The sequence below is a fragment of the Colias eurytheme genome, chromosome 18 (assembly GCF_061535395.1).
Source record: "Colias eurytheme isolate Ceu_HAF_F1 chromosome 18, ilColEury1 Martin Lab GWU primary, whole genome shotgun sequence".
NCBI classification, from domain to species: domain Eukaryota; kingdom Metazoa; phylum Arthropoda; class Insecta; order Lepidoptera; family Pieridae; genus Colias; species Colias eurytheme.
Genome location: NC_142997.1, coordinates 4,305,219 through 4,331,638, shown reverse-complemented (window position 1 = coordinate 4,331,638; position 26,420 = coordinate 4,305,219). Strand labels below are relative to the sequence as shown.

The following is a 26,420-nucleotide window of genomic DNA, read 5'->3' as shown; positions in this document are numbered from 1 at the left end:
ATTGAATTTTAATTCAATAAAGTTTATTTTTTCTTATAAATTGTTTTATTTATAACCCTTATGAATAACAACAATAGTTTTATAATAATTACAAAAAAGGAAACCTTATCCAGGATACAATGTATGACTAGTAACTTCAACTTGATACACATAGAAGATAAAAAAATAATGTGAAAACATTTTTAATATGAAACATTCAATGGGAAAGAAAGCTAACAATTTATTAAATTCTTTGTTATTTAAATGCAAACACTATAAACAAGAAATTAAGCAGTAGCCATGTGTGGCATTGATTGCAGGTTCCGTGCTATAAAATTTTATCAGTAACCCCCTTCGCATACGGATATTACACGTGGTCGCGTAAGCATAGTCGTAGGCTAATCGTTTTGTAAGTTCTCAGATGAATCAGTAGTTCACAGATGTTTTGGATTGATTTGATAATTATTTTTCCTCCAAGAGGAAAAATAGAAAAAAAATCGATCACGGGCCGGTATTCGAACCCGCCTCTTTCACGCTAATCCGGGACGGACGCCTGACTATTCGGCCACCCGTGAGGCCAGAGCAATCTAATTTATTCAACTCTTTCAGTTTTATGTGTCTTATGGGACCCTCTAAGAGCTAGCGCGCACGAGCAACTTTGTCTCCGCAACTTTTTTGTCTCCGCAACTATTTTGTCTCTCCCACCTATGGGCTAGTATGAAAGTGCGCGCACGTAGCGACGCAACTCCCCATACAAATTGATGGGAGAGACAAAATAGTTGCGGAGACAAAGTTGCTCGTGCGCGCTAGCTCTAAATACGCGTAACCCGCCTCGTGATCGACTTTTTTCTATTCTTTAAAAAAATATTTATTAATCATTTATTTATAAAACCAAAATATCTAATTTTAGATGTAGTCTCAAAATGACAAGCTCTTGGATCCATCCATATATCGCAAAATATGTCATTATAAGAAGACTGTTGCTTCCCATAAGCTTTTACCATGCTTTTACATAAATATAGAAGTTTTTATCGAATGACATTCAAAACACTTATAAACATGAACCTATCTATTGAAACCAGATTCACGAATTTAATATTTGATTATAATTATTCAAGAGAGTGATATAAAAAAATAATAAAAAATGGCTTCCTTTTCTATGCCATTGTAATGATTGTCTCCAACGATACCTACACTGCCACAATAACACACTACTTACATATTACACTGTCACTATGTAGTAATCCGTGGTAGTATGATTACACTTTTGCTTCATGTGCGAAGGGGGTTGATTACAAAAATAATACGTATCCCACAATTACAACACAAATAGATTTATTGAAAACTTTAACATTGTATAGACAAAAACGAAACAAAGTATAGAGATCAAGTTTTATACTTTTGTAAAAATATTATAACGTATTATTATCTGAATTCGTGAAGTTCATTCTTTCCGACAAAATTTCTTCTACAATTTTTTGAATTACTTTTCGGTCTTCAATTTTGATATCCTCAGGCTTCGTTTTGTCATCATAAATTTTTCTATCTATTAGTCTTGCTATAACTTCCTCCACAATAGAATCAATATTTTGATCCGTTCGATCCTTCTTATCACTGTCTTCGTTTATTTCTACACTAACATCAGGTGTTACTTCTGTTTTATCTACACTAAAAGCTTCCTCGAGAGACTTCACAAAGTCATCTGTATCATCAATCGTAGGTTCAACAATATTTGAATTGCCTAACTGTTCTTTATCAATTATTACTTCATCTTCAATTGCTGGTACGTCCGGGATATCCCCTCGACCATCTTCTGATTTTTGTTCCTCTGTTTTAGATAATATATCATTTTCGGAAATTTCTTTGGCAACGTGCTTATGACGTCTCATTATTTCTTTTAACTTTTCTTTCGCAGACGCTACAACTTCCTTTCGAGTTTCAGATTTTATTTTTTCAATGGCTTTTTTCTTACGTTCGGATCGATTCAATACGATTTTTTCATTAACCTCTTTATTGGGTTTTTCTGTTTTGAAAAGAGATTCTTCAATTTCCTTTCGAAACAATTCAGTTTCCTCGTCATCAACGAATGTAACCGTGTTTTCATTGGAAATATTTTCTGTCACAGTATTTTCAATTTTTTCTGCAGTTTCCAATATTTTATCCTCTTCCAATCGTTCCTCCGATTTATCAATTTCATCGTAATTTATTAAATTGATTTCTTCTTCTTTGCTGTCTGTTTCACTTAAACTTATTTCTTCAGAATCTTTATAAATATTCGTTGATAAATACGGCTGTACATCATCTCTAAAATTTTTTCGTTCTAATATAAATAGTGCAGGTTTTGTTTTTATTTTTATTGGAGGTATGAGTCTATAATTCATTGCTATTTGAGAAAACGAGTCTATACTATCTAACACTGAGTGAGTTTGAGCAAAAGCTTTAACGCTTGGTGAATATTTACTCTTAGCTTCTACGAGAAGATGAGTATAACCTTGCAGCTCCTCAGAACTGAGGGATTCATTTTTGCTATAAGTCCACTGATCATGAATTTGAGTAAATCGCGTAACACCAGTCTGGGCCGCTAGATTGCTAATGTGAACGTGCACGTAAGGTTCGTTCTTCAACAGTTTATGGAAACTGTAACAATAAGAATAAAAAACTTAACAAAAATAATTACGTAATACCGACACAAAAGCTTCAAAGAAAACAAATTATACATACCGTGTAATTGCTACTCCTCCTGGGTAGTTAGTCATGGCTACCATTACTAGAGTGGCAGTAAATACTATATTAAAAATGATTATTATCATTAATCCCCAAAATAGTAATTCATATATGGGTGCTTTTGTTCGCCGAATATATCTGAAATAATATGAAAGTTACAATTTGGACAACCAAAAGTGTAAAATTTTCGACCACAAATTATAAATAATGTTTAACGTATCTACTATAAAATGTGTGAATAAATTTTATACTAACAGCTGTGATAAAAAAAAAAAACTTGCTCTAAATCAAACAAGGTGGGTGTGTGCAGTACATCATTTTTACTACATAATAAGTGCGACTAACTTCTATATTCTAGAATCTAGTTTAATCTTTTTATCGCTAGTTTCCTACTCTTTACCGGATAGCTTGTTATTTCTTAAAAAAACATAAATTTCTTATGAATGCACATGGCCTTAATATTTATTAAAAATCATAAATTTCTTATGAATCAACATAGCCTTATTATTTATTCGTAAACATCTAATAAGTATTCAAGATATTTTCCTTACCATTATTATCATGAAAATAGCTTGGTTGATTAAAGCTTTTGCAAGATTTTCAGAATTTACTGTTCAGTATCTATCTATGGCCAACCCTCTAATTTTGTCACCCATCCAAAACTATATACTTATACATACATTGAAATTGCATGCAATGCAATCAGTAGAATGTTAACATCAATGACTGCTTCACTTCACATTGTTTGATCTAGACAAATCGAAAAGCTACTTAACAAATAAATAATAATGCTTTACACATATTACATTGGAACAATTATAAGATAATGGCGTGGGGCTTAGACACATAAAACCGAAAGAGTAGAATACATTCGATTGCTCTGGCGGGATCATGGGTGGCCGGTCAAAGGCCGGAATGGCTAAAGACGCGGGTTCGAATTTTTCTTCCTCATCGAATTTTTTCTAAGCTTTAAAATTTTTAATTTATAAATAAATAGAGCAACTTACACATAAGAACATGTTATAGCTGATGACACGTTGAGCAGTGGGAAAACGTAAATAATAAATCTCAGCTCTTTATGGGGCAGGAATGAGAAAAGCAGTATATAAACAAATGCTGAAACACCTATAGGAACTACTCGTTTGTCTAGGTACAAGCCCACTGGGATCAAAATAATGCTTGGACCTAATCCACGAGGGAGTGCTGAGTAGAAGTACCAGAGAAATGGTGATGTCTGTACAAATTGATTTAAGGAAATATAAAACAGAATATTATACAAGTATAGAGGGTGTAATCGTTAAGTGTGCAGAGGCGATTATTCCGTAACTATTGCAGATATAAAAAAACTTAAACTGATATCGAAAGCCCTTTACCTAATGAGTAAAATGACAATAATAACTTTTTAAAAATAAAACGGGTAATATGTTTATACACATACTTCTTAAAAGTTAAAACTGATAACTGTGGACATGCATATGTATGCAGCAGTTATCAGTTTATATGTATGTATGTAGATGTATACAAATAGTACACATACAGTGTGGAAATTTTCGATGGGCCCTGGCGGGAAAGTACTTGAAATACTGGAGATAGCAAATTTTGCTGAAAAGAAACATTCCTTTATTTTTCAATAACAATGAATTTTTATGTGGTATGTGGGTAGCAGAAGATCCAGAATAATACATATGCTACTTCTTATCCCGGAAATTCCACAGGAACGGGAACTATGCGGGTTTTTCTTACGCGTCTGGAAATCTAGCAAATACATAAATAATTTCTTATACATATTGTAAATACACTCCTATCTTAACTTCTGCCGTCAGCACTAACTATCGTCAAAACTCATTTATTCTACTAGACTACAGGCCCGCATATGAAAAAAATATGGGTCAAATGAACCACCAGGGGTCATATCTAGAACGAAAGAAGAGCAAAAAATAATAAGATTCATCACTATGCCGTCACTTGTAAGCTGTCCAACTGAGTGCAGATGAGAATTGAAAAGTACAGGTAGACTCGGTAAATTTTGGTCATATATTTTTGTACGGCATTCTTAACCATCGATAGATCCATTAAAAATAATAAGAAACCGCTCAGTGCCGTACAAAAATGTTGGTCCACCAAGTCGGAATTTTTATTTAATTTCCGAGAGTTACCGGGGGTAAATTTGGTCATTTGACCATGTACGGCATCTGTGTCATACTATTGCTATACTGCTTTTAATCCATTATTCCGCAACGCCGTACAAAAATCATGGGGACAAGGGGCAAAAATCGAGAGTTGCAATCCCCTCTCTTTCCCCACTCCAGGGGGTCATTTGACTAAGTACGGCTTCGGTTCCAAAACATTATCTAGCACTCAAAAGTACTATTAAAAGCAATGCCGTCAAAAAATAATTGTTCTTTTAAATGTATACCAATAATCATCTTAATTTCATCGAATTCTTGATATAAAGAGCTGTAAGGTCATTTGACCCTGTACGGGAACTTTTTTTTTAACATGATATTGTAAAATTCAATTGTTGTATAGTATTGCCGTTCAAAAGAAACCGTTCTAAAAAAAGTTATAGAGAAATGCAAAACCAAAAATTTTGTTTAAGTTTAAACATCGTAGATTAATGAAATATAATAGTTTTCTACACTTTATTCGTTGTTTTAAATAGTATGTATAAACATAGATAAATTAGGAAAAAACGATGCCGTACATTTTTGTGCAGACCACATCTTTTAGGCTGATGAAAGCGACGAAAGCTACAATTTTAAGGGTGCTTTATGGCCATTTGATACAGTACGGCATTAACATATTTTTACCCAACTACGGCAAAGCAAAAGGAGGGTTATGGTTTTGACAGGTCATGTATGTATGTTCATCTATTCCCTCGTAACTACTTATCAGAATTCGACAAATGACATATCATTAGAAGCGTCTGAATTGTTCACTGGATAACCAGCGACCAGCTAGCTAAAGGCTATATGGGGTTTCACAAAATCTTGCCCTCTAGCGGACAAAACATACAGAGTAAAAAAATAAAGTTAAGATAAATATGCCGTGTTTGGTATCATTTGAAAGCGCTTTACTTGTACATTTTGAATATGTATATATTACTAGCATTTGCTTGTGACTTTACCTGTATTCATGGGCTGATTGCATATAATTCACATCTTTTCGTTCATAGCTTTTTTATTAGTTCATCAATTTAACGGAGTCCATTCCACTTGACTCCGACTTTCCAAGGTGATAATTAACCACCTCGAGCTTCTTAATATTAATGTATATTTACATTTTATTGTCAAAATATAAAGCAAACATTTCGTTATATGGATTTTTTCTTTTTCAGATTTTTCCCCTTTGAACCAACGAAAATGTACGGCACATGAAAAAATATTATCTATGCATAAAATACTTTAAAAATAAATTTATTTCGTGTTGTGTCAAATGACCCCCTGGAGTGGGGAAAGAGGGGGGATTACAACTCTCGATTTATTCCCCTTGTCCCCATGATTTTTGTACGGCGTTGCGGAATAATGGATTAAAAGCAGTATAGCAATAGTATGACACAGATGCCGTACATGGTCAAATGACCAAATTTACCCCCGGTAACTCTCGGAAATTAAATAAAAATTCCGACTTGGTGGACCAACATTTTTGTACGGCACTGAGCGGTTTCTTATTATTTTTAATGGATCTATCGATGGTTAAGAATGCCGTACAAAAATATATGACCAAAATTTACCGAGTCTACCTGTACTTTTCAATTCTCATCTGCACTCAGTTGGACAGCTTACAAGTGACGGCATAGTGATGAATCTTATTATTTTTTGCTCTTCTTTCGTACTAGATATGTCCCGTGGTGGTTCATTTGACCCATATTTTTTTCATATGCGGGCTTGTAGTCTATACGTGTAAACAATAAATTTACCAAACTATCAAAACAGTTCGATTTTTACTTATTCTGCAGCAGTCCTTACTCATTTATGTGTCACTTAGCAAATTAGTTATTTCGTCAGTTTGATGTTCGAGTTAATATGTAATTTAATAAGTGTTATTATAGTATTGATTTTATGCATTAGGTTCATGTGCGTAATGGTTCACATTTTGTAATTGTTACATATTATTGTTATTCTAGCCGTGAGAATCTGTAAATGGCTTATTATGATTGTATCATGTGCCTATTGGAATACAGCTATAGATTTACCTAAAACATAAATAAACAACACAAGTATTTATTCCTCTATTGTACCAAAGAGGTTGTTTGGAAGAAATCACTCTAAGCGATAAGACCGCCAATTGTACTTAGTGTAAGCTATCTTTAAGTGTTTGTATTTATTTTAGTATCTTTAAGTGCAATAAAGTACATATCTTATACTAATATTATAAAGCTGAGGAGTTTGTTTGTTTGTTTGAATGCGCTAAAATCAGGAACTACTGGTCATTAATGGCGGAAATTAGAAATTAATTATCTTTAACATTGTCCGAGTCGATTTTAAGAATTTAAACAATAAATAATTTTTTTTTTAATTTTTAGTTAGTTCGATTCCCGGTCGATGCAAGTGAATTTTCGAAAATCTTTGAATACAGTTCTATTTCTTTTTAAAAATAAAGGAATTTTTCCCTTCAGCTAAATTTGCTACCTTCATTATTTCAAGTGCTTTCCCTCCAGGGCCCATCGAAAATTTCCACACTGTATATTTGAAAAACTGGATTTTGTACCATTTAGTAGTAGCTCACTTCTAATACGATTTTAATGAAAGGAAAAATAATTTGTATAAAATGCTACAATTTGCAGTCTTCATCAGTAAATTTCAAAATAGTTTCAGTGTGTTATGATATAAAAAAATAATATAGCTTAATAAAGGATACACCCCAGTCTGAGCTTTTATTCATCACGGTGTTGAACCAGAACACTTCTGCTTCAGGCCAAACCAAACGGCCCCAGAATATGGAATCAATAAAAACCGTTAGAAGTACAAGACCAGCTCCAGCTGGTGCTACGATTTTCATAAGTCTGTAATTAAACATAATCAGCATTTAATTATTAATAATTAATATTTAAATTTAATTTTATTCAAAATTGGTAAAATAAAAAACTATGGTGATTAAAATTTAATAAAATGTTCACAGTTTCATCTATACATTGAGTATTAAAACATCTGTCTTGAAAGCCATTGGTAAATACTTAATTCCAAAATTTATCATCACAAAAATAACTTACTCAAGTACAGTGATTTTCTTGAAATATAGATCGATTATCAAAAACAGTCCAAAAAGCATAGCCAGCTCTGATCTAAATATCACAATTGAAGCACCAGCTGACATTATGAATTGTTTATATTTTCCTGATAGCCAGCCATCAAATGCAAGTAAAACTGAAAGGAGAGCATTCAACAGTCATAACATTATTCTTTTAAAATAGATATATCTTGTTACTTTAGTATAATACATTTTACAATGAATAATATATCCATTTTAGGTGCTAATTTGTGTGGATCATTTCTTTATGTGCTCATTTACTATAGTTAAGTTATTAGAAAATCTATAATAAGTTACTTACCAAGGGGCAAAGCCATAATATTAGGTAATGGACGGCTCATATAGAACATAAAGTGATACTGCGACACAGTTATTGTTGTAAACCACCATGCAAACGTGTTTCCAAAAAGTTTTTGAAGGGTGCTTCGAAGGCGACTCCATGCTGCTATCACAATGAGTGCTAAAGTTAATCGTACTGGAACAAAACAAAAACAAAAGGTGTATTTCACAAAACAATATTCATTGTAATCGTAACTATTGGAATTGACGTCAACGCTTCCATCAATATAAATACTCACCGACATACTGCGTCCAAAATTTATTTATACCGAACAAATGTAACAAAACCACAACAGGTGAAGAGAGCGCGGAAATAACGAGCGGTCCAATAAATGTTCTCGGTACAACACCCGGGAACTCATTATGATCGTACTGGAAAAAATAGATTAATAATTTTATCTCAGTACGCAACTTATGAATCCAAAATTAGATATTCTCTGTATACCTCCGACAGGTTAAAGCGGTGATACAAAATATCGTGAAATGCTTGTATGTTAAAACTTTCTTCAACTTTAGTGAATGGACACAAAAGAACGTGTAAACTAGACACAATATATATTAACTGCACCATTTCTTTTATTTAAAAAAAATCTTAATTCCTCGATAAATATTAACCCATCATACACATCGTCACATTATTTTAAGAGGTGTCAAAATATTTATAACAATCAGCTGTCGAATGTCGGCTGGATTATGACACAGTCAAAATTCAAATGTCATAATAAAATTTTTACACAGATACAAAACTAAATTGATTTTCAACACTAATATAAAAATCTATCGAATATTAGTACCAAACAAATATGTATTCCCCCGTTTATAGAATCATAATAATATATTTTGTTCTATTGGAATCGTGAATAGGATGAGTATAAATAAATAATATAATAAAAGCAAATTATAGTTAAATGTCTAATTTCTGAATGTATCCGAACGTTGCTTTGACAAGTATCGTCAACAATGGAGGAACGGATTCTTTGACATTTCAAAGGCAGTATTCGTTTTCTGATACGAAAATATCAATAAATAATAATGATCAATATCTCAAACAAAACAATAGTTGCGACAATATTATAACAATATTTCGCTCCTTATTCAAACAAAACTTTAAGAATGTGTGATGTTTGTTCGGAGTTTTCACAGCTTTTAGTTAACTGTAAGGAACATTGTTTCGAAATTTTGTGGTTTATTCACTTTGCACAACATTATTTTGTGTATATCGACTTCAAAATAATCCTATTGGTATGAAATTTAACCGGTATGAAGATCTGTGAAGGTTTTTATTTATATTTTTCTTAATTTTAGGCGAAACGCGACTAACCGACGATGTGTCCCAATATCCCTCAATAAGTCAGACTGAGCTTGAAACAGTATTAAATTACATTCTTTCCTGGCCACAGAGGTAATAAATTATGTCTATTTGTTTGCATTTCGAAAAGTATTTTATATTTTATAAATTTACGTTTCTTTAGAATACAGAAGTAAAACTTTTACACGCGTTTTATTTGCAATTATTTTCATCTTCATATTTTGTGTATTTTGCAGGCAATGCATGTGTTGTTACCGTGACGTTAAAAATTTTGAAAGATTTAATCTTGTCGTTCAAAGTATTATTTGTCTTTCCGTATTTCAACTGAAATTACTTAAAGATGAATTAATTGCTGCATCAGTGAATCCACCAAATAATACATCAGATACCAGTCAAGAGATACCAAAGGATGAAAAGAATAGCTCAACAAAGAATGATGAGAGTGATGAGAAATCAGAGGGTGATTTAAAACAGGAGAGTACAAAAAAAGCAGAGCCCAGCGAACAGAGTTCTAGTGATGTAGCTAAAACGGAAAAGTTATCCACAAGTACAGAAAATGAGCCATGGCCCATACAGCAGAGAGAAAAACTTTTACACATTGTGTCTAAAGTTTTTCTTCATAACTTTCCATTGTACATAGCTTGCAAACACTCCACTTTGAGTAGACTCGATGATCTCTCCGCTCAAGAAATATCAAATCTAAGCTCATATTGTGACCTACATGATACTGAAATACCACCATATTTATTGAGAAATGTTAATTTGTTTTGTAAATTGGGTGGGGTGTGTGCAATGACAGCTGTGTTTGAACATGCCACAGCGAGTACTCTACCACTGTCTATGGCACATGCAATTGTAGCGGCAGTAGGAAATTTGAAACTGTGGTTGAATTTTAGAGCTGTAGCACAACAGTTCATGCCTCTCCGTAGTAAAATACTCAAATACATGTGCAGCTTAGAGGATAAGGACTTGAGAGTCCCTGCAGTCAAATCAATGGCGGGTGAGTTGCTTTTATAAATTATTATACTTGGCATTATACAAGTAAATTGTTATCGAAAATATTATTTTTTCACTTTGTTTATTGAATCTATAACTCAATTCTAAATACTAACTAAATAATTGGATGTAAAACATTAAATGCATTTAAAAAGCAATATATTTCTCTCCTAGACTTCATGTGGGGTGCAGCCAAAGAGCCTCTAGACTCACCGCTTGCCTTTGACGAAGATGGCCTTGCACTGGCTTTCAAATACTTCAATAGCAGTACATTAACCATGAGGCTAGCTGGTATAGCCCAGATCAATGCTCATATAGCTGCGCACAATGAGCTGTGTGCAGGGGAATCAGCGGCTGACGCAGAGGTGGCTGGACAGCAATTGGCTGCATGGCTGTCATTCAATAACATCATTGAACATTTGTTTGGGCCAAATTTGCATGTTGAGGTAAGGAGATAAGTCAATATTAATTAAAAATTGTAGTAAATATTCTATACCATTCTTCTGGCTATAAAATTACAATTATAAATGACATTGAATATTAAGTATCAAAGCTACAGTTGGGTAATTGTATTTTCTATATTGTTAATTTCTACATGATCAGTTTAATCAATTTCATCACTCTTAATTTTTACTTTACTCTGCATGTGTTAGTCATAATAAAAGGAAAAACACAACTTTTTTAGGTTATCAAACAGTCCCACATGATCCTCAAATTCCTAGCAGTGGAGGGACAAGTTACCTCCGAACATGTTGAGCTTGTGTGGGCAGCAGCTCAGCTAAAGCACTGTGGACGGCAAGTGTATGACCTCCTGCCGGGATTCATTAGAGCTTTGTCTCCTAAACCGTGTGCCCATCTCTATAGCCTCCTGTGTTCTTTACCCCCTAAGGAACATACTGAGCAGGTGAATAAATTTAGTAGTTTATGTGACTTGCATGAAATTTTCAACTACCCTAAAAAATTAATTTAACCTAAAACTTTCAATCTCAGAATGTTTTGATAAATTCCTCACAGATTAATTTTTAGTTTCAGTGTGTACAAGACAATTTACTTTTCAGACATATAACTTTTTGCTAGTTTAAATCATGTATAATGGCATGTGATTTGTAAAAATAACTTTTAAGCAAAGTGTTAGTGGGTCTGAAAAAATTTACATGTACAAAAACTTCATGCGTAAACTCCTCCCACTGCGCCAAAAACGTGTCAAGCTACATACCAACAATTATAAGTGCAACCAGAATGTGCAACAATTTATTTTATGTGACGTACATTGCTTTCTAGTCAACACTAGCTCAAATTATCACATAAATGTATTTCCAGAGTTTATACCTAGCATCCGCACTAATGCGTGCGATGTGGACGCGCGGTCGCGGCGCGGGCAGCCCGGCGGGCGAACCGCCGCGTTTACCCCCACCCGCGTGCAAACCGCACCGCTCCTCGTCTGAAGCCAGCGTTAGTATGGACCAGACGAATTCGGATGATGATCCTGTGAGTTATTTGCTCTTTTATTATTTAAAAAAAAGAAAACTATAATTAGTTAATTTTATTTAAAGATCCTTAGAAAGTTGGTATTAAAAATGGTACCTAAATAATGTAATAAGAAAATATTACATTATTTAAGTACATCATGTCCGAAACATACACCTCACAGTACAGCACATCTACACTAATATTATAAAGAGGAAAACTTTGTTTGTTTGTTTGATTGTAATGAATAGGCTCATAAACTACTGGACCGATTTTAAAAATTCTTTCACCATTCGAAAGCTACATTATCCACGAGTAATATAGGATAGGTTTTATCCCGGAAATTCCACGGGAACGGGAACTATGCGAGTTTTTCTTTGAAACCGCGGGCGGAGCCGCCGGCGGAAAGCTAGTATACAATATTTTGATATCAGTATACTTTTTTTCTGAAAGAAATTAGTTCCATAATGCATAGTTAATTGAAAAAAAAAACCAACCCTATTTGCCACTTTAGTGTGAAGAGCTGAGCACATCTGGAGAAGAGGCTGGCCCCACGCCACGAAAGCAAAGCAAGCATCAGCGTGAGTTAACAGGTAATATTTAAAGAATCTATACTTCTATACTAATATTATAAAGCTGAAAAGTTTGTTTGTTTGAACGCGCTAATCTCGGGAACTACTGGTCCGATTTGAAAAATTCTTTCTGTGTTAGATAGCCCATTTATCGAGGAAGGCTATAGGCTATATATCATCACGCTAATACCAACAAGAGCGCAGCCACGCGGGCTAAACCGCGCGGCACAGCTAGTGTTTAAATAAATACTCATTAAACAAAAAACTAATTTTAAATTTAATAATATTTATTTTTAATTTTAGCTGAACAAGTCGAATGGCTTCGCGAGGGTGAAGAACTTACCAAAAAGGAGTGCACAACACTTAAATCGTGTCAAAAGTGAGTAATAGTTTTACAGACATATAGAAATTTTACAAATAGCCACAATACAATGTATCATATTCATTGCATTGTTTTAACTTTTACAACAGTTTTTTACTTGATTTGATATTAGAGAATAATTTTGATTATTGCGTTATGTCACAGAATAATAACTAGTGTTTCGCTCCTGTATACTTGATAGTACATAGATTTTTTTTCACATTGCATAATTGTCATTATTTTATTTACGTATTAAAATCAAATGATCATTTCATTGACTGATTTTTGATAGTATTTACGACTATTTTCTCAAAAAAATTAATAATTACGAATAACAGACGCAACAAGCGCGCCGGCAGTAGTGGCAGTGCAAGCAGTGGTCCTGAAGAACTATTGCGGCCGCGTAAGAAGAAACTGTATAAGAAACGGCACAAGCCCGGCAAGCCCAGGCATTTCCGTGAGTGCATGGTCCATACAGTTCATAAAATATGAATTTTATTTATTGTTAACATTTCCTAAAAAATGTTTTTAAAGTTGTAATAAGTACCTATATGTTGTACAGAATTCATAATGGCAAGTCAGGTAATTGCCCGACTCGTGAACTACTTATGAGCGAGTGTGATGAAATATGTTTTGTGCGTGATAATGAAAGAACGTGACTTTTAAATAGTTTTAAAATAAATGGTTGGTTTATACGTAGACAAGTTAAACCATAAACAGTAAAGTATAACCTTTAAATCATTTTCCCCAAAATATTAGCGTAAGTTTTTACGATCACAATCAAGTTAAGGTTTTTGTTACCAAGTTAATACATAATTATAATGCATTTAAGTTAGTGGAAAATCCTTTATTTTTAATTATATCGAATATAATGTCAAATAGCAGCACAACTAAAAACTGCGGAGCTCGCGGAGTCGGTGTCGGAAGTCGAGGAAGAGTCGTCTGGAAGCGATACAGCGCACTGCCAATTGCTATGCGATAATGTTGATGCAAGGTTAGTGATATTCTTCACTTTAAAAACTGTTTATGATAAACTTTTGCAAGTTAATATTGATTAGCTATTTGAAATCATAAATTTATTCCTTCATTACAGATGTTTGTTTGTTCATGTTGGTCTTCTAAAGTGTTTAGTCTAACTTTCCATTGATAGAATATTTATTTTTTTTAGTTCTCTATTAATATTATTTAACACTAGCGGTCCGCCCCGGCTTCGCCCGTGGTACATAATATTAACGTTTTCTCTACATAAGAACCATCCTCGTACTTCAAGGAATATAATAAAAAAAGAATTATCGAAATCGGTTCAGCCGTTCTCGAGTTATGCGCTTACCAACACATTTTGCGATTCATTTTTATATATAAGAAGAAGATAAGAAGAAGAAGATGGGCATTGGACAGGTTTCGATTGCTAATTAAACCAAGAAAAAATGATTCTACGTTTTTTTTCTGATTCATCTAACTAACCAAAAATGCTAGACAGTAAAGTTTTTACTATCATTTTATATGCTTTGAGACATAATATGTTTTTAAGAACATTTTATATGCTTCGTTTAGGAGATTGATGGAACTCCGTCTCCTGGAGAGCTACAAGCGACGTTCAGAAGAGGAGGGCAGTGCGTCATCAGCCGTGTCACCGCACTCGCACCGTCTGCCAGATCTCGATGAAGATGACTCTGCCTGTGAGGAGGAACTGGCTAGATTAGCGGCTCAGGTATGTGGCAGAGTCGTAACCGTTCCCGCAGTTCCGTCCAAAGCAGCGCGATGGAACAGAGTGGGGTTTTAGTCGGTAGAAATCCGACATAACCACGGCTCCATCCCCGGGAGCCGGGGGTATCTAAGATTTCCCCACTATATAAAAAAAGGTATGTTATGAATTTTGAAGATGTGCTGCTCATTTGTGGTGATAACCATTATGCTGCTAATTTGTGTTTTACTGAGCGAATAATTACGTTATATGGAAATCAATTACCACAGATCATATTCAGCAAGAAATTGCTTGATTTTGGTTAGCAATTTGTGTTGAGTATTTTTATAATATATAGGGGGGCACCCTGTATATTGGATGTATATTTGACGGTGTACTAAGCGAAATGGAACTTATAGTTTTGCATACACTAATTGCGTAAAAACAAAGTAGTAGTAGTAGTAGTTAGCAGTCCAACAAAATTTTACTCGATGTCATCTCTAGCTTCGCGCAGTTAACATTTACCGTGCGTTTTAATAATTTATCTCATATAAAAGAATAGTTTGAAATTCTATGAGTAATTTTTACGTTTAGCATGCAAAACTAAGACCCGTAAAGTATAGAATAAAAATTGGTTGTCTGTAAAGTTTACTGACGATAGTTGAACGTGACAACGTCCGTTTGTGCTTCTTTGTCGCTCGCTCCGCGCTCTCACTCGCACTTCAAGCCTTACATGGGACGCCTCAGAGCAAGGTAACGCCGCATGAGTCATGTTTTTTCGTGCGTGCAGCCGGCTGTATCGAATTATAAGACGAAGGTTGATACATACAGGATACATGTTGCAGGCGCAGTGCATCCCCGAGTACGGCGCGGGCGCGCTGGCGCTGGGCGTGGCGGCGGGCGGCGCGCTGCCCTTCAGCGTGGACGACGTGTGCCGCCCGGGGAACACGCTGCTGTGGGACCTGCTGCAGGACGGCGCTATCGTACGTATACCTGCCGATACAGAACACGCTCCGTGTGTAAATACGCTCATACATTGAATATAACTGAATGAAAATAGCTCATAATTAGTGGTGTTCATAGTAAAAAAAGACGGGTTGCACTCCGGAGTGCCGGCAGAAGCGAAAACGCGCGTAAGAGAGAGGGGATAGCTGTCTACTCTCCATCCGTCTTACGCTTTTTCGATCAGGTCACGTGTCCTGACGCGAGTTTAAGATTTTATACCCATTACAGAAAAAGTGCTCAACGCCGCTAAAGAAGTTTTCACTTCAAAAAAAAGTTGAGAAATTCTTGGTATTGCTCGTATGAAAATGATATATTGTGACGATATACTACATATTATGTGAAATTTGTGTTGCACGCTTTGAGACCACCACGCGTTTGGCCTATGAAGAAAATTCATGAACATTAACTGTGTGACCATAGCACGGCGAACAAAATTTTATTAATTGAAACATTTTTAAATTGTGATACAAAAATTGTTCTTAAATTTCAATTTCGTGTTTATAACATAATAATTTCTTATCCGATCAAGAAAGAAGAAACCGATCAAGAAACTTCCCTTCTTATATGTATAACGAAAATGTAATACACAATTATCATTTCAGGAACAACTCGGGGAAGGTCTTGCATTGGAGGCTGAAAAAGCTCTGTGTGCTCTGTTGTGCTTCAGCACAGATAAATTTATTAGAATTAAGTTCATTGAAGGCTGTCTTGACAACCTCGCGAATCACAGGTATGAATTTAAGTTCATAAATGTTTAGTAATAAATTGGGTAAATACTTAGATACTTTTAAGGCATATTCTACTGAATTATGATGTTTTTTTAGGTCTGTTGCTGTTTCTCTTCGGCTTTTGCCGAAATTGTTTTCGTCTTTTCAACAATTGCGTGGAATGGATATGCATCAGGTAAAATTTGCTTACTTTGACTGTATAGAAGCTAAAATATTTTTTATATGATATTATTATTTATACACACATTTAAATTTTGTTTAAAAAACTCAGAAATATTGTAAAAAATAATAATTTTTTAAGTTTATTATTTATTTTAAAATTTTTCAATAAGTAATTTTTTACTATTAATTTTTATCACGTATCAAATACTAGGTGGTAATGTGGGCGGAGCGCGAACGCGGCATGATGCGCTTGTTCCTTGAGGACTTGCGGCACTACGTCAAGCAGCGAGCCAGTGCAAGTGCGAGTGCTAGTGCCAGTGGCAGTACGAGTGGTGCAAGCGAGGCACAGCACTACGCGCACATCACTGAGTTGACAGTGCGATTGCATTTTTTGACCGCTATTTTCTCGCCGGTCGGATCGCCGCATCATTTTAGGTGTGTAATGCTAAAATATAGTCTTAGGAGAAATTTTAATTTAGAAATATAGCAGTTTAATTTTATTATTTTTAATGCGTATTCAATAATACACAGCTTTTGCGTAAAAATATTTTAAAACAATTACTAGGATTATGAAAATATAGAAACTAAAACTACTTGAAAATTACAAATCAAAATTAAATAGTAAACTTACGAAAAAAAATCCTATCAGTAAAAAATGTCAAAGTTCTTAAGAATCGTCGTAAATCTCCTTTTCAGGCTGACAGTAGAGCAAGTGGAGGAGCTCTGGCAATGTCTAGTTGTAGAAGGTACCAGTGAATGTGCTGACTGCCTGTACTCGTGGCTGCTGTCACACACCAAGACGCCTGACCAACACGCGCTTGGGTTGGATGCGCTGAGATTCCTGTATGTGGAGAAGATGCCCACTCTTGATCCAGAGGTATGATGATTTGTGATTTTGTTTTTACTCAGTGTGTAAGATTATATTATTTATGTCAAATTAATAAAATGTAGTTGCAAATACTGCCGAAGCAATCCTTAATTCAATAAAAAATAATATGTATATTTCATTATTCCCCGTCGACTTTTTATTAATGTAATTAATTCGAAATCTAATATACTGGTCTAATATATATAAATTTCTCTGCATACATTTGAACAATGAAAAAATTGAAGTGAAAACTTCCTCCCTTTTTTTCGAAGTTGGTTAAAATCACTTTCACTTCGCAGACGATAAGCATAATGGGGCTCAGCCTGTACCAGCAGCTGTGCAACTTGGCGCGCATGGCGCTGGGCGCGGGCGACTCGCACCCGCACCACGCGCACCACGCGCACCACCCGCACACACTGGCCATGGACCACCTGTGGAAGATCGCGCTGCGGGCCAACAGCACCGGTGAGCTAGTGTTGTGTGCAGACGGTGCAAGTAGTGTGTGGTGTACCGGCAGCTGTGCAACTTGGCGCGCGGCGCGGGTGTCACGGAACCGCATCAGCCAAACATATACACACTATAATAAATTATATTGAAAAAAATCCAGTCTGATGAGATATTTTTTTATAAAAGACGCATCCATTTTCACAAATTATTGCGTATATAGCTTTAAAATTTATTGCACATGTGATAAAAATATTTTTTTACAGATGTATCAATGGGTGCGATCCAGTACTTGAACAGCTATTATATGGGGCAGCAATTACAGCAAGAAGATGATTTTGTGTCAAAGTGCATGTTTCACTTATCGTCTGCGGCTGAGAGGCTCATTACTAAAAGTCAAGATGGCGAAGGCACTTCAAATCAGGACATAAAATGTGATGATACGAAAGAAGAAAAGACGGCCGATAAACAGAATATCTATGAACATATGACTGAAGAGGCGGCTCTGCAATGTATACAGAGGGCATTACTATTGTTGAAGACTCACTTGGATACTTTTAAAAGAAGGTTTGATATATTGCAGCATCTAAAATTATTTAAAAAAAAAGATCAATATAGAAATGATTATTTATTTTTTTCAGTTGAATTAGAAATGAATAATTCGCCACATAATATTTCTATTATAAAAAATATTGAGTTCTTAGTGCAATTACGGTGTAAGCACAGTGGAGTAAAAATGCAAAAAAAAAATATTCTGATAAAATACTGTTTAGTCGTATCACGTGATCGCAGCCCTTGTTTCATGGATAAAATACTGTTTCGTCGTATCACGTGCTCGTCGTATCGCAGCACTTGTTTCATGGTGCAGCACGTGGCTAACGTTTGTGTATGTTGGTACAGATACGCGTACCACCTGCGGCGCTGGGCGCTGGCGGAGTCGGGCGCGTGGGAGGGCGGGGCGGCGGGGGGCGCGGGCAGTGTGCGCGTCACGCTGCAGCCGGCCGGCGCGGGCCCGCGCGCGCTGCTCACGCTGCACCACTCCGACTTGGTGGCGCACCTGCGCGCGCACGTGCACGTCTGGTGGGAGAAGCAGGTGCGCTGCCTGCTCAACTGATAGATCGTGACTGCATTTTACTTTAAAAAAAATTTTTTTTAGCTCTTTTTAGCGGCCGAAATCATAAATACACGATCCAAAAGGCAAGTATGAACTTCCGTATTTCTACAAATAATAGTTATTAATAACGGACCCTTTTATTTTGCAGATTCAAGGCGAGGAAGCGGTTACAGCTCTATCGACGGATGGACCTCTGAGAATGATAACTCAAGGGCAAGAGCTCACAATTGACTATGATGAACGTACTCTGTATGATATGGGGTTTAAAGATAATCAGGTAAAATAAGTTTTATACAATTTTTTTTATGCTTTTTGCACTTTTGTGCTGATCGTTTTTTTTTATTATCAATTTATTTTGTACATAGAGATGTATGAAACTCAGTCAAAAGCTCCCGTATATAATTCTAAACAAAAAAAAAGACGTGTGGCACTCGGGGACTGCCGCGGTAAAGCTATTGCATGCTATGCCTTCAAGCCACACCTCCGTGCCCGTCCCCGTAGGGGTTTTTCGTTACGGAATTTCTGCATTCGGTCCCCGCGCTCAAGGCCCGCGATAGAAGCTATGCAATAGCTTAATAAAACATACGTATCCCACAGTTGGTGTTCGTGTCGGTGGGCGTGGGCGGGCGGAGCGCGTGGGCGGAGTGGCCGTCCGCGCAGCCGGCGCCGGCGCGCGCGCGGCTGCCCACACACCTGCTGCTCGACCCCACCTACTTCCACCACCTGTTCACGCTGATGCAGGCGCTCGGCCAGATGAAGGAGCCGGCCGCTAACGGGGTGAGCATTGTCACGTGTTGTAGCTAGTGCCGTGTCGGTGGGCGTCACTTCAATAAAATTAAGACGTTCTGACAAGGTTGGATGATTTAATCATTAAAAAGCAACATTGGGACATACAGTGGTGGTCGTTTAATTAGAAACACGTAACACGATGAAGTAGTCATCAAATTCATTTAACATTTATGTATTAACGTATTAGAGATTAAGTATTATTTCATATGTAATAGAACACCCGTTTATCTAGTTTTATAAGAAATTGCTTAATTTTAATCAAACGTTAGCTTAAATTAATAAAATTAAACAACTTTAAGTGAAGTCTGATTTCCGAGTATTTTCAGTCTGGACAACAAATTAGAAACAGCACGGTTCGAGTGTTCCAAAGTCAAAACCTGTTGAAATGCCGCCAATATTTTTTTCTTCTACAAATATTTGCACCGTTTTTTAAACATTCCATCTAAAAGTTTCTGAAAATTAATTTGCTTTGCAGTACAAATGGGTAAAAGTAAGATTTGTGACCCATCAACAAGAAAAATAATTTTAAGTTTACATTTTGACAAAAACTAGAGTTACAGGAAAATTGAAAATCATTTAGAGTGTTCGATAAAAATATATTCAATGCTATAGTTTATTTAAAAGAGCATGGTACTTCCGATCAAGTGCCTAGAAAAGCTCGACCATGAAAAACCACTGCACGCGAGGATAGGCAAATGATTCTTTTGGCAAAGATGGATCCATTTAATGGTTCCAATTCTATTAGAAAATATGTTTTTGCAAACGTCTTAAAATCTCATACAATATAAGCCACGACGTTGTAAAGCCGTTGTTGTCTATAAAGATTATAACAGTCTAAAATCAACCCCATACATGCCCATACTATAATGTTTCCTCCGCCATGCTGAACTGTTTATTTATTATCTAAGGCCTGGTTAACTGAACGACGCGCGTATCCATTTGCCATCAGAATTGATTAAATTAATTTTAGTTTCATCCCAAAATAAAACATTTTCACTGGCGGACTGTCCACTAGTAATATTTCTTAGTAAATGAAAATCGTTGTTCCCTGTACTGCCTAGTAAGAAGCTGTACTTTTCTGGCGTCTCTCCCAAAAAATTTTGCCTCGACTTACTGCCTGCGAATCGATCTCATCGACACATTGCGAGGTTCATCTTCGGAAAAAACCTAATTTAATAATAGAATTGGAACCATTAAATGGATCCATCTTTGCGAAAAGAATTATTTGCCTATGCTCGCGAGCAGTGGTTTTTCATGGTCGAGCTTTTTTAGGGACTTAATCAGAAGTACCATGCTCTTTTAAATAAACGGTATCATTGAATATCTTTTTATCGAACACTCTAAATGATTTGCAATTTTCCTGTAACTCCAGTTTTTGTCAAAATGTAAACTTAAAATTATTTTTCTTGTTGATGGGTCACAAATCTTACTTTTACCCATTTGTACTGCAAAGCAAATTAATTTTCATCAACTTTTAGATGGAATGTTTAAAAAACGGTGCAAATATTTGTAGAAGAAAAAAATATTGGCGGCATTTCAACAGGTTTTGACTTTGGAACACTCGAACCGTGCTGTTTCTAATTTGTTGTCCAGACTGAAAATACTCGGAAATCAGACTTCACTTAAAGTTGTTTAATTTTATTAATGTAAGCTAACTTTTGATTAAAATTAAGCAATGTCTTGTAAAACTAGATAAACGGGTGATCTATTACATATGAAATAATGCTTAATCTCTAAAACGTTAATACACAAAAGTAAATAAATTTGATGACTACTTCATCCTGTTACGTGTTTCTAATTAAACGTCCACCACTGTATATCTTCTAATTAAAACTACCTTGAAAACAGACATATTATTATGTTAATAACTAATAAATTACATTCCCCAAATTTTATTTCAATTTGATTTGTATTCGTGTCTTAATGTGAGTTTGTTGTGAATTGTCTTCTGAACTACGATTATTTTGAAAGTAGAAGCATTAAGAAAGAAAGAACATTAATTAATTAGTATGTTTCTTCTACTTAGGAGCTCATGGCCCATACAAAAGCACAACTACTATCACGTCGCGTATGGGACATTCTACAAGCGGTTCCACTAAATCCTACGCTTTTGGAAGCATTTCAAAATCCTTCCGAAAATAAGCTGCCTGAGCTCTTGGATCCAATGAGTCCGCAAAAACTCATGTATTCCTTACATATTATCGATAAGTTGAGCTCAAATAATGGCAACCCAAACGTGAAGGAAAGTTCTGGAATAATCACTGGAACTTTGGAAAAGGCTGAAGAGAAAGTGGTTGTCGAAAATTGGAATGAATTGTTCATAAAGAAAGGAGGTCTCAGGCTGCTGTACGATATTATGATGTCTGGTAAGTATTTATTTACTTATGTGACTGTACTTGATAAAATTTTTACTACTTAAATTAATTATTATTCATTACTCCAATTCACTTTTATGTTGATATTTTTTGATAATAGTTAGTGAAAATAAATCTAATGAAGTAAACGATTTGTGTTTTGCAGATTAATTTCTAAAGCTGTTTTCAAACGTTTTTAGGTGTATTACAACGAAGTGATGACAGTGAATGGCGACAGGATTGCCTCGCGTTGTTACTGCAGCTTTTATGTCGCATCGGCACATTACCTTGTGCTGAAGCTGGTCAAACACCAAAATTACATCCGGTAAGTTATATTCTAATAATTATATCCTTTTGGCTCTCAAATTTGCAAAATAAATTTGCAAAAAATATGGTAATAATCAAAATGTGTTAAAAATTTCAATGTTAAAAAATGGAGGTTGAATTTTAATAAATGAACTTAAATTTTAATATTATGTTTTAGGCATTGCTATCTCTGATGAGTGTAGAAGAGACAACGGACAGGCTAATATCCATTTTGTGCGAGGCTGCTACTGCTAAGGAACCTGTTACATACAAAACAGGATTTTGGGGACGAGCACAGGTATGCATAAACGGATTTTTTGACAGATTGATGAAAATTGTATGGGCTGATTCTTTGTTTATTATTTAAAAAAAAAATGAAACAATTATTAGATAAAAATCGTAATTATGTAAACGTTATAAGAATTGCACCTTTTGTTTAAATCAATAGCTTTAAAAAATGGTTATATGTTATTTTTATTATGAACAGTGAAGTAATTAATGTTATAACGTGCAGGTGGTCCAACACGCTATGCGTATGTGTGTTGTGTGGGCGCGCGGTGGTGGTGAAGCCGCTGCGTTAGCGTGGGCGCTGAGAAAAGCGGCGCCGAGATTGTTGCTCGATGATGCTGATCCGGCGGTAAGTTTGTTACTTTTAACTAGCTTGTTAAGCTATTGGATAGCTTCTATCGCGGGCCTTGAGCACGGGGACCGAATCCAGAAATTCCGTAACGAAAAAACCTCACGCTCCCCACTCCGACGGGCGCGGAGGTATGGCTTGAAGACATGCTATGCAATAGCTTTACCGCGGCAGTCCTCGAGTGCCACACGTCTTTTTTAATTAAAAAAAATTATAATAGAGGGATGTATAGGGATAGGCTGGTTTGCTTTAGAAACGTACACGTTATCAACCAAAATTTCATAGATATAAATTGCAATGGAATACTGTTATCATATTGTGGACAATATAACATGATTTACTCTTACAAATTCGAGACAAAACATAGATTGTTTTGGTTTGATAAATAGTTTTTACGATTGTGTAAAGTTTGAAGATATTAGATACTATTATCTAATCTATATAAGTTATTCTTGTTTATAAATAGCAAAACTTTACTCGAATCTATGTATTTTTCGCAGGTACGTCGCGAAGCCGGCAGTGCATTGTACCGGTTATGTGCCGGCGGCGAAGTATCAGTTTTAGCGCCACTTTTGCAATTACTTCTACAGCACCTACCAAGGGCAGCTGATATGCGACCTCATCACCATCACCACCATCATCATCATGAGGTGATACTTAGTTACAAAGTTACCTTAGTATTATCGATTTAAGTTAAGTTACCATAAATCCTATATTTATGTTTAAACTTAGGTTTAGCAATAAATTTTCCAGTAATATTGATGAACTGTTATGACTGTTGTTCATGAAATGTCTACCATAAAAACAATGCTCTATACTCTATAGTTTCTTCTCTAAAGATTTCAGTCATCTATAAAATTTTATGTGCTCAAGTTTTTGTTAAAATGTTTAAGGTTGTTCACCATCACGCGGAAGAAGGCAAAGAACCATACGGACCAGCGTGTCGTGATTATTTCTGGCTAGTCTGTAGGTTGATAGATGGCTTACCAGAAGACTTCTTTAAAGGTATTGTTACCCTTTTTCCAGAAAAATCAATTTGAAATTTATTCCAGAATAATGTGGCTAATATATTTTATTGATCTTGCAGAAGGTGCATTATCTGAAGACAGTGGGGCGCCTGATCTCAATGAATTATGTGAACAAATCAGTTGTTCGCTAGAAAAGAGGGAAATAATAGAAAAGCGTTTGGAACCTTGCACTCCAGATGACGGACTATATGGACAATTGAGTTTACTCACACATCTTCTAAAACATCCTCTAACATTCAAAACTTCCGAACAGGGTACTAGGACATTAGAAATGGTAAGTGATAAAATTAATTTAAATATTTCAGAATACTAAGATTACAAAAAGGGAAAAATTCGATCCAAACATTGAAATGTTTAAATGAAACAAACTTCTGAAATGTTTAAATGAAAAAAACTTCTGAAGAAGTCATTTTGTTTCATTTAAAGACATTTTAATTACTTACCTATTAATTTTTTTGTTATTTTAGGTGTTTGGCTTTCTATTCGATGTACCGAACCCGTCACAACGCAATTTACCAAAGTGCAAGTCGCAGAAATCTCGAGCTGCGGCGTACGATTTGCTTGTAGAGTTGGTTCGCGGTGCTCCTGATAACTATATGGTGCTTTATCAGAAACTCATGGAACATCATAAACCAGGTAATAGTTGCCGAATATTTTATTTATGAATATGATGGATTTGTATTGTTGTTGAATAAAAAAGTATTGATTTAACTGTAGATTCTAACAGATATTAGTAACTTCTTTGAAAGAAAAGACGTAATAAATAGCCCAGTATTGCATAAATGAAACAGAAAACTTGATACTGCCAGATCTATTAAACTGGGCTTGATTTTTAATATTAAAGTAGTTCACGCATTTCTTTTCCGCTGTCGTAATAGTCCATTGAATAAAAAGTTCTAGAGTGCGTGAGTTAGTAACGTAAGATGTTTCTTCGGAAACATGTCAAGAGTCCCTAGGTAATAAACATACTAAAACCCCGGGCCACTAGGAGGAGCCCCGGAGTGGGGGGAGGGGGTAAATGGGTCCATTTTTTCATTTTTCGCTTAAATCTCAAAAACGGTACATGTTAGAGAAAAACTTTCAAGGAAAAGTTGAAAGGCCATAAAATTATCTACAAGTTGTACCTGAATCATTTTTTCCTATATCCTACCGTTTCTGAGTTATACGCAGTAAAACATGATTTTGGCTCAAACAATTTCCACATCAATCGATTAAAAAATATTTCTTTCTTCCAAAAAACTCAAATGTGCAACTTGTGACCGGTACTGATAGATTGCTCTTAATTAGGTCTATAATTAGTAAAATAAACACATTCCTCCATGGAAGCCTTTAGGAGGAATCGATTGTCAAAATATTATATTATGGTAGTTTGAGTTACTGAACTTGATCTTCTTATTTTTTTCTTCCAAAAAACTCAAAAGTGCAACTTGTGACCGGTACAGATAGATTGCTCATAATTAGGTCTATCATTGATAAAAATACCAGATTCCACCACGGAGGCGTTTACGGGGAATTGAATTTTATTAGGGTAGTTACGATACTTGAACTTTTTATTTTTTTTTCTCCAAAAAAACTCAAAAGTGCAACTTGTGACCGATACTGATAGATTTCTCTTAATTAGGTCTATAATTGGTAAAATAAACACATTCCTCCATGGAAGCCTTTAGGAGGAATCGATTGTCAAAATACTATATTAGGGTAGTTTGAGTTACTGAACTTGATCTTTTTATTTTTTTCTTCCAAAAAACTCAAAAGTGCAACTTGTGACCGGTACTGTTAGATTGCTCTTAATTAGGTCTATAATTGGTAAAATAAACACATTCCTCCATGGAAGCTTTTAGGAGGAATCGATTGTCAAAATACTATATTAGGGTAGTTTGAGTTACTGAACTTGATCTTTTTATTTTTTTCTTCCAAAAAACTCAAAAGTGCAACTTGTGACCGGTACAGATAGATTGCTCATAATAAGGTCTATCATTAATACAAATACTAAATTCCACCACGGAGGCGTTTACGGGGAATTGACAACATTTCAAAATTTTAAGCTACTGATTTTTTTATTTTAATGAAAACTAGATCAAAAATTATGATACACGTATTTTTTGCTTTTTCTAAATATGGAAGTTTTCATTCATCTTTTTGAGTTTTAAAATCATCTCATTCTAAAATGTCGTAAGCGCCAAATGACGTCATACATACGGAGGAATGCATTTTTTCCTTTGCCACATACCTAGTTTAAATTAAAAAAAAATCTTGGCAGTTGACATTTTGGCACATTTGTCACTTTGATTCGTCAAGCTTTGT

General features: G+C 35.2%; 2 protein-coding genes across 2 annotated transcripts in view; one reads left to right on the top strand and one right to left on the bottom strand.

Moving 5' to 3' along the window:
- Window positions 1-1,296: 1,296 nt before the first annotated feature.
- On the bottom strand, window positions 1,297-8,955 carry Alg12 (Alg12 alpha-1,6-mannosyltransferase). The gene is made up of 8 exons (XM_090112595.1): window positions 8,738-8,955; window positions 8,532-8,664; window positions 8,255-8,428; window positions 7,916-8,069; window positions 7,564-7,708; window positions 3,711-3,937; window positions 2,701-2,841; window positions 1,297-2,616 (listed from the first exon to the last, which is right to left on the bottom strand). The coding sequence occupies exons 1-8, from the start codon at window positions 8,861-8,863 to the stop codon at window positions 1,392-1,394; spliced, it is 2,325 nt and encodes a 774-aa protein (XP_089968721.1). The 5' UTR covers window positions 8,864-8,955; the 3' UTR covers window positions 1,297-1,391.
- Window positions 8,956-9,292: 337 nt separating this feature from the next.
- puf (ubiquitinyl hydrolase 1 puf) overlaps window positions 9,293-26,420 on the top strand; it is a 49,520-nt gene continuing 32,392 nt past the window's right edge. Inside the window, exons 1-29 of the mRNA XM_090112703.1 lie at window positions 9,293-9,448; window positions 9,598-9,694; window positions 9,838-10,601; window positions 10,772-11,043; window positions 11,283-11,501; window positions 11,918-12,085; window positions 12,579-12,657; window positions 12,940-13,015; window positions 13,336-13,454; window positions 13,880-13,991; window positions 14,552-14,708; window positions 15,527-15,664; window positions 16,289-16,416; window positions 16,511-16,589; window positions 16,788-17,011; window positions 17,273-17,453; window positions 17,744-17,909; window positions 18,155-18,455; window positions 18,789-18,981; window positions 19,151-19,279; window positions 19,600-19,779; window positions 21,818-22,157; window positions 22,346-22,470; window positions 22,630-22,749; window positions 22,966-23,088; window positions 23,589-23,738; window positions 23,982-24,093; window positions 24,176-24,390; window positions 24,584-24,752. Of these exons, the coding sequence (XP_089968829.1) occupies window positions 9,406-9,448; window positions 9,598-9,694; window positions 9,838-10,601; window positions 10,772-11,043; window positions 11,283-11,501; window positions 11,918-12,085; window positions 12,579-12,657; window positions 12,940-13,015; window positions 13,336-13,454; window positions 13,880-13,991; window positions 14,552-14,708; window positions 15,527-15,664; window positions 16,289-16,416; window positions 16,511-16,589; window positions 16,788-17,011; window positions 17,273-17,453; window positions 17,744-17,909; window positions 18,155-18,455; window positions 18,789-18,981; window positions 19,151-19,279; window positions 19,600-19,779; window positions 21,818-22,157; window positions 22,346-22,470; window positions 22,630-22,749; window positions 22,966-23,088; window positions 23,589-23,738; window positions 23,982-24,093; window positions 24,176-24,390; window positions 24,584-24,752 (5,179 nt within the window). The 5' untranslated portion in view covers window positions 9,293-9,405. The remainder of the gene's footprint in view (window positions 9,449-9,597; window positions 9,695-9,837; window positions 10,602-10,771; window positions 11,044-11,282; window positions 11,502-11,917; window positions 12,086-12,578; window positions 12,658-12,939; window positions 13,016-13,335; window positions 13,455-13,879; window positions 13,992-14,551; window positions 14,709-15,526; window positions 15,665-16,288; window positions 16,417-16,510; window positions 16,590-16,787; window positions 17,012-17,272; window positions 17,454-17,743; window positions 17,910-18,154; window positions 18,456-18,788; window positions 18,982-19,150; window positions 19,280-19,599; window positions 19,780-21,817; window positions 22,158-22,345; window positions 22,471-22,629; window positions 22,750-22,965; window positions 23,089-23,588; window positions 23,739-23,981; window positions 24,094-24,175; window positions 24,391-24,583; window positions 24,753-26,420) is intronic.

Coding starts and splice junctions, on each gene's coding strand:
- Alg12 (XM_090112595.1), bottom strand. CDS start 8,863: ATGGTGCAGTTAATATATATTGTGTCTAGTTTACACGTTCTTTTGTGT. Junction 7,709..7,915: donor AAGAAAATCACTGTACTTGA/GTAAGTTATTTT, acceptor GTTTAATTACAG/ACTTATGAAAATCGTAGCAC. Junction 3,938..7,563: donor ATAAAAGCTCAGACTGGGGT/GTATCCTTTATT, acceptor CAATTTGTACAG/ACATCACCATTTCTCTGGTA.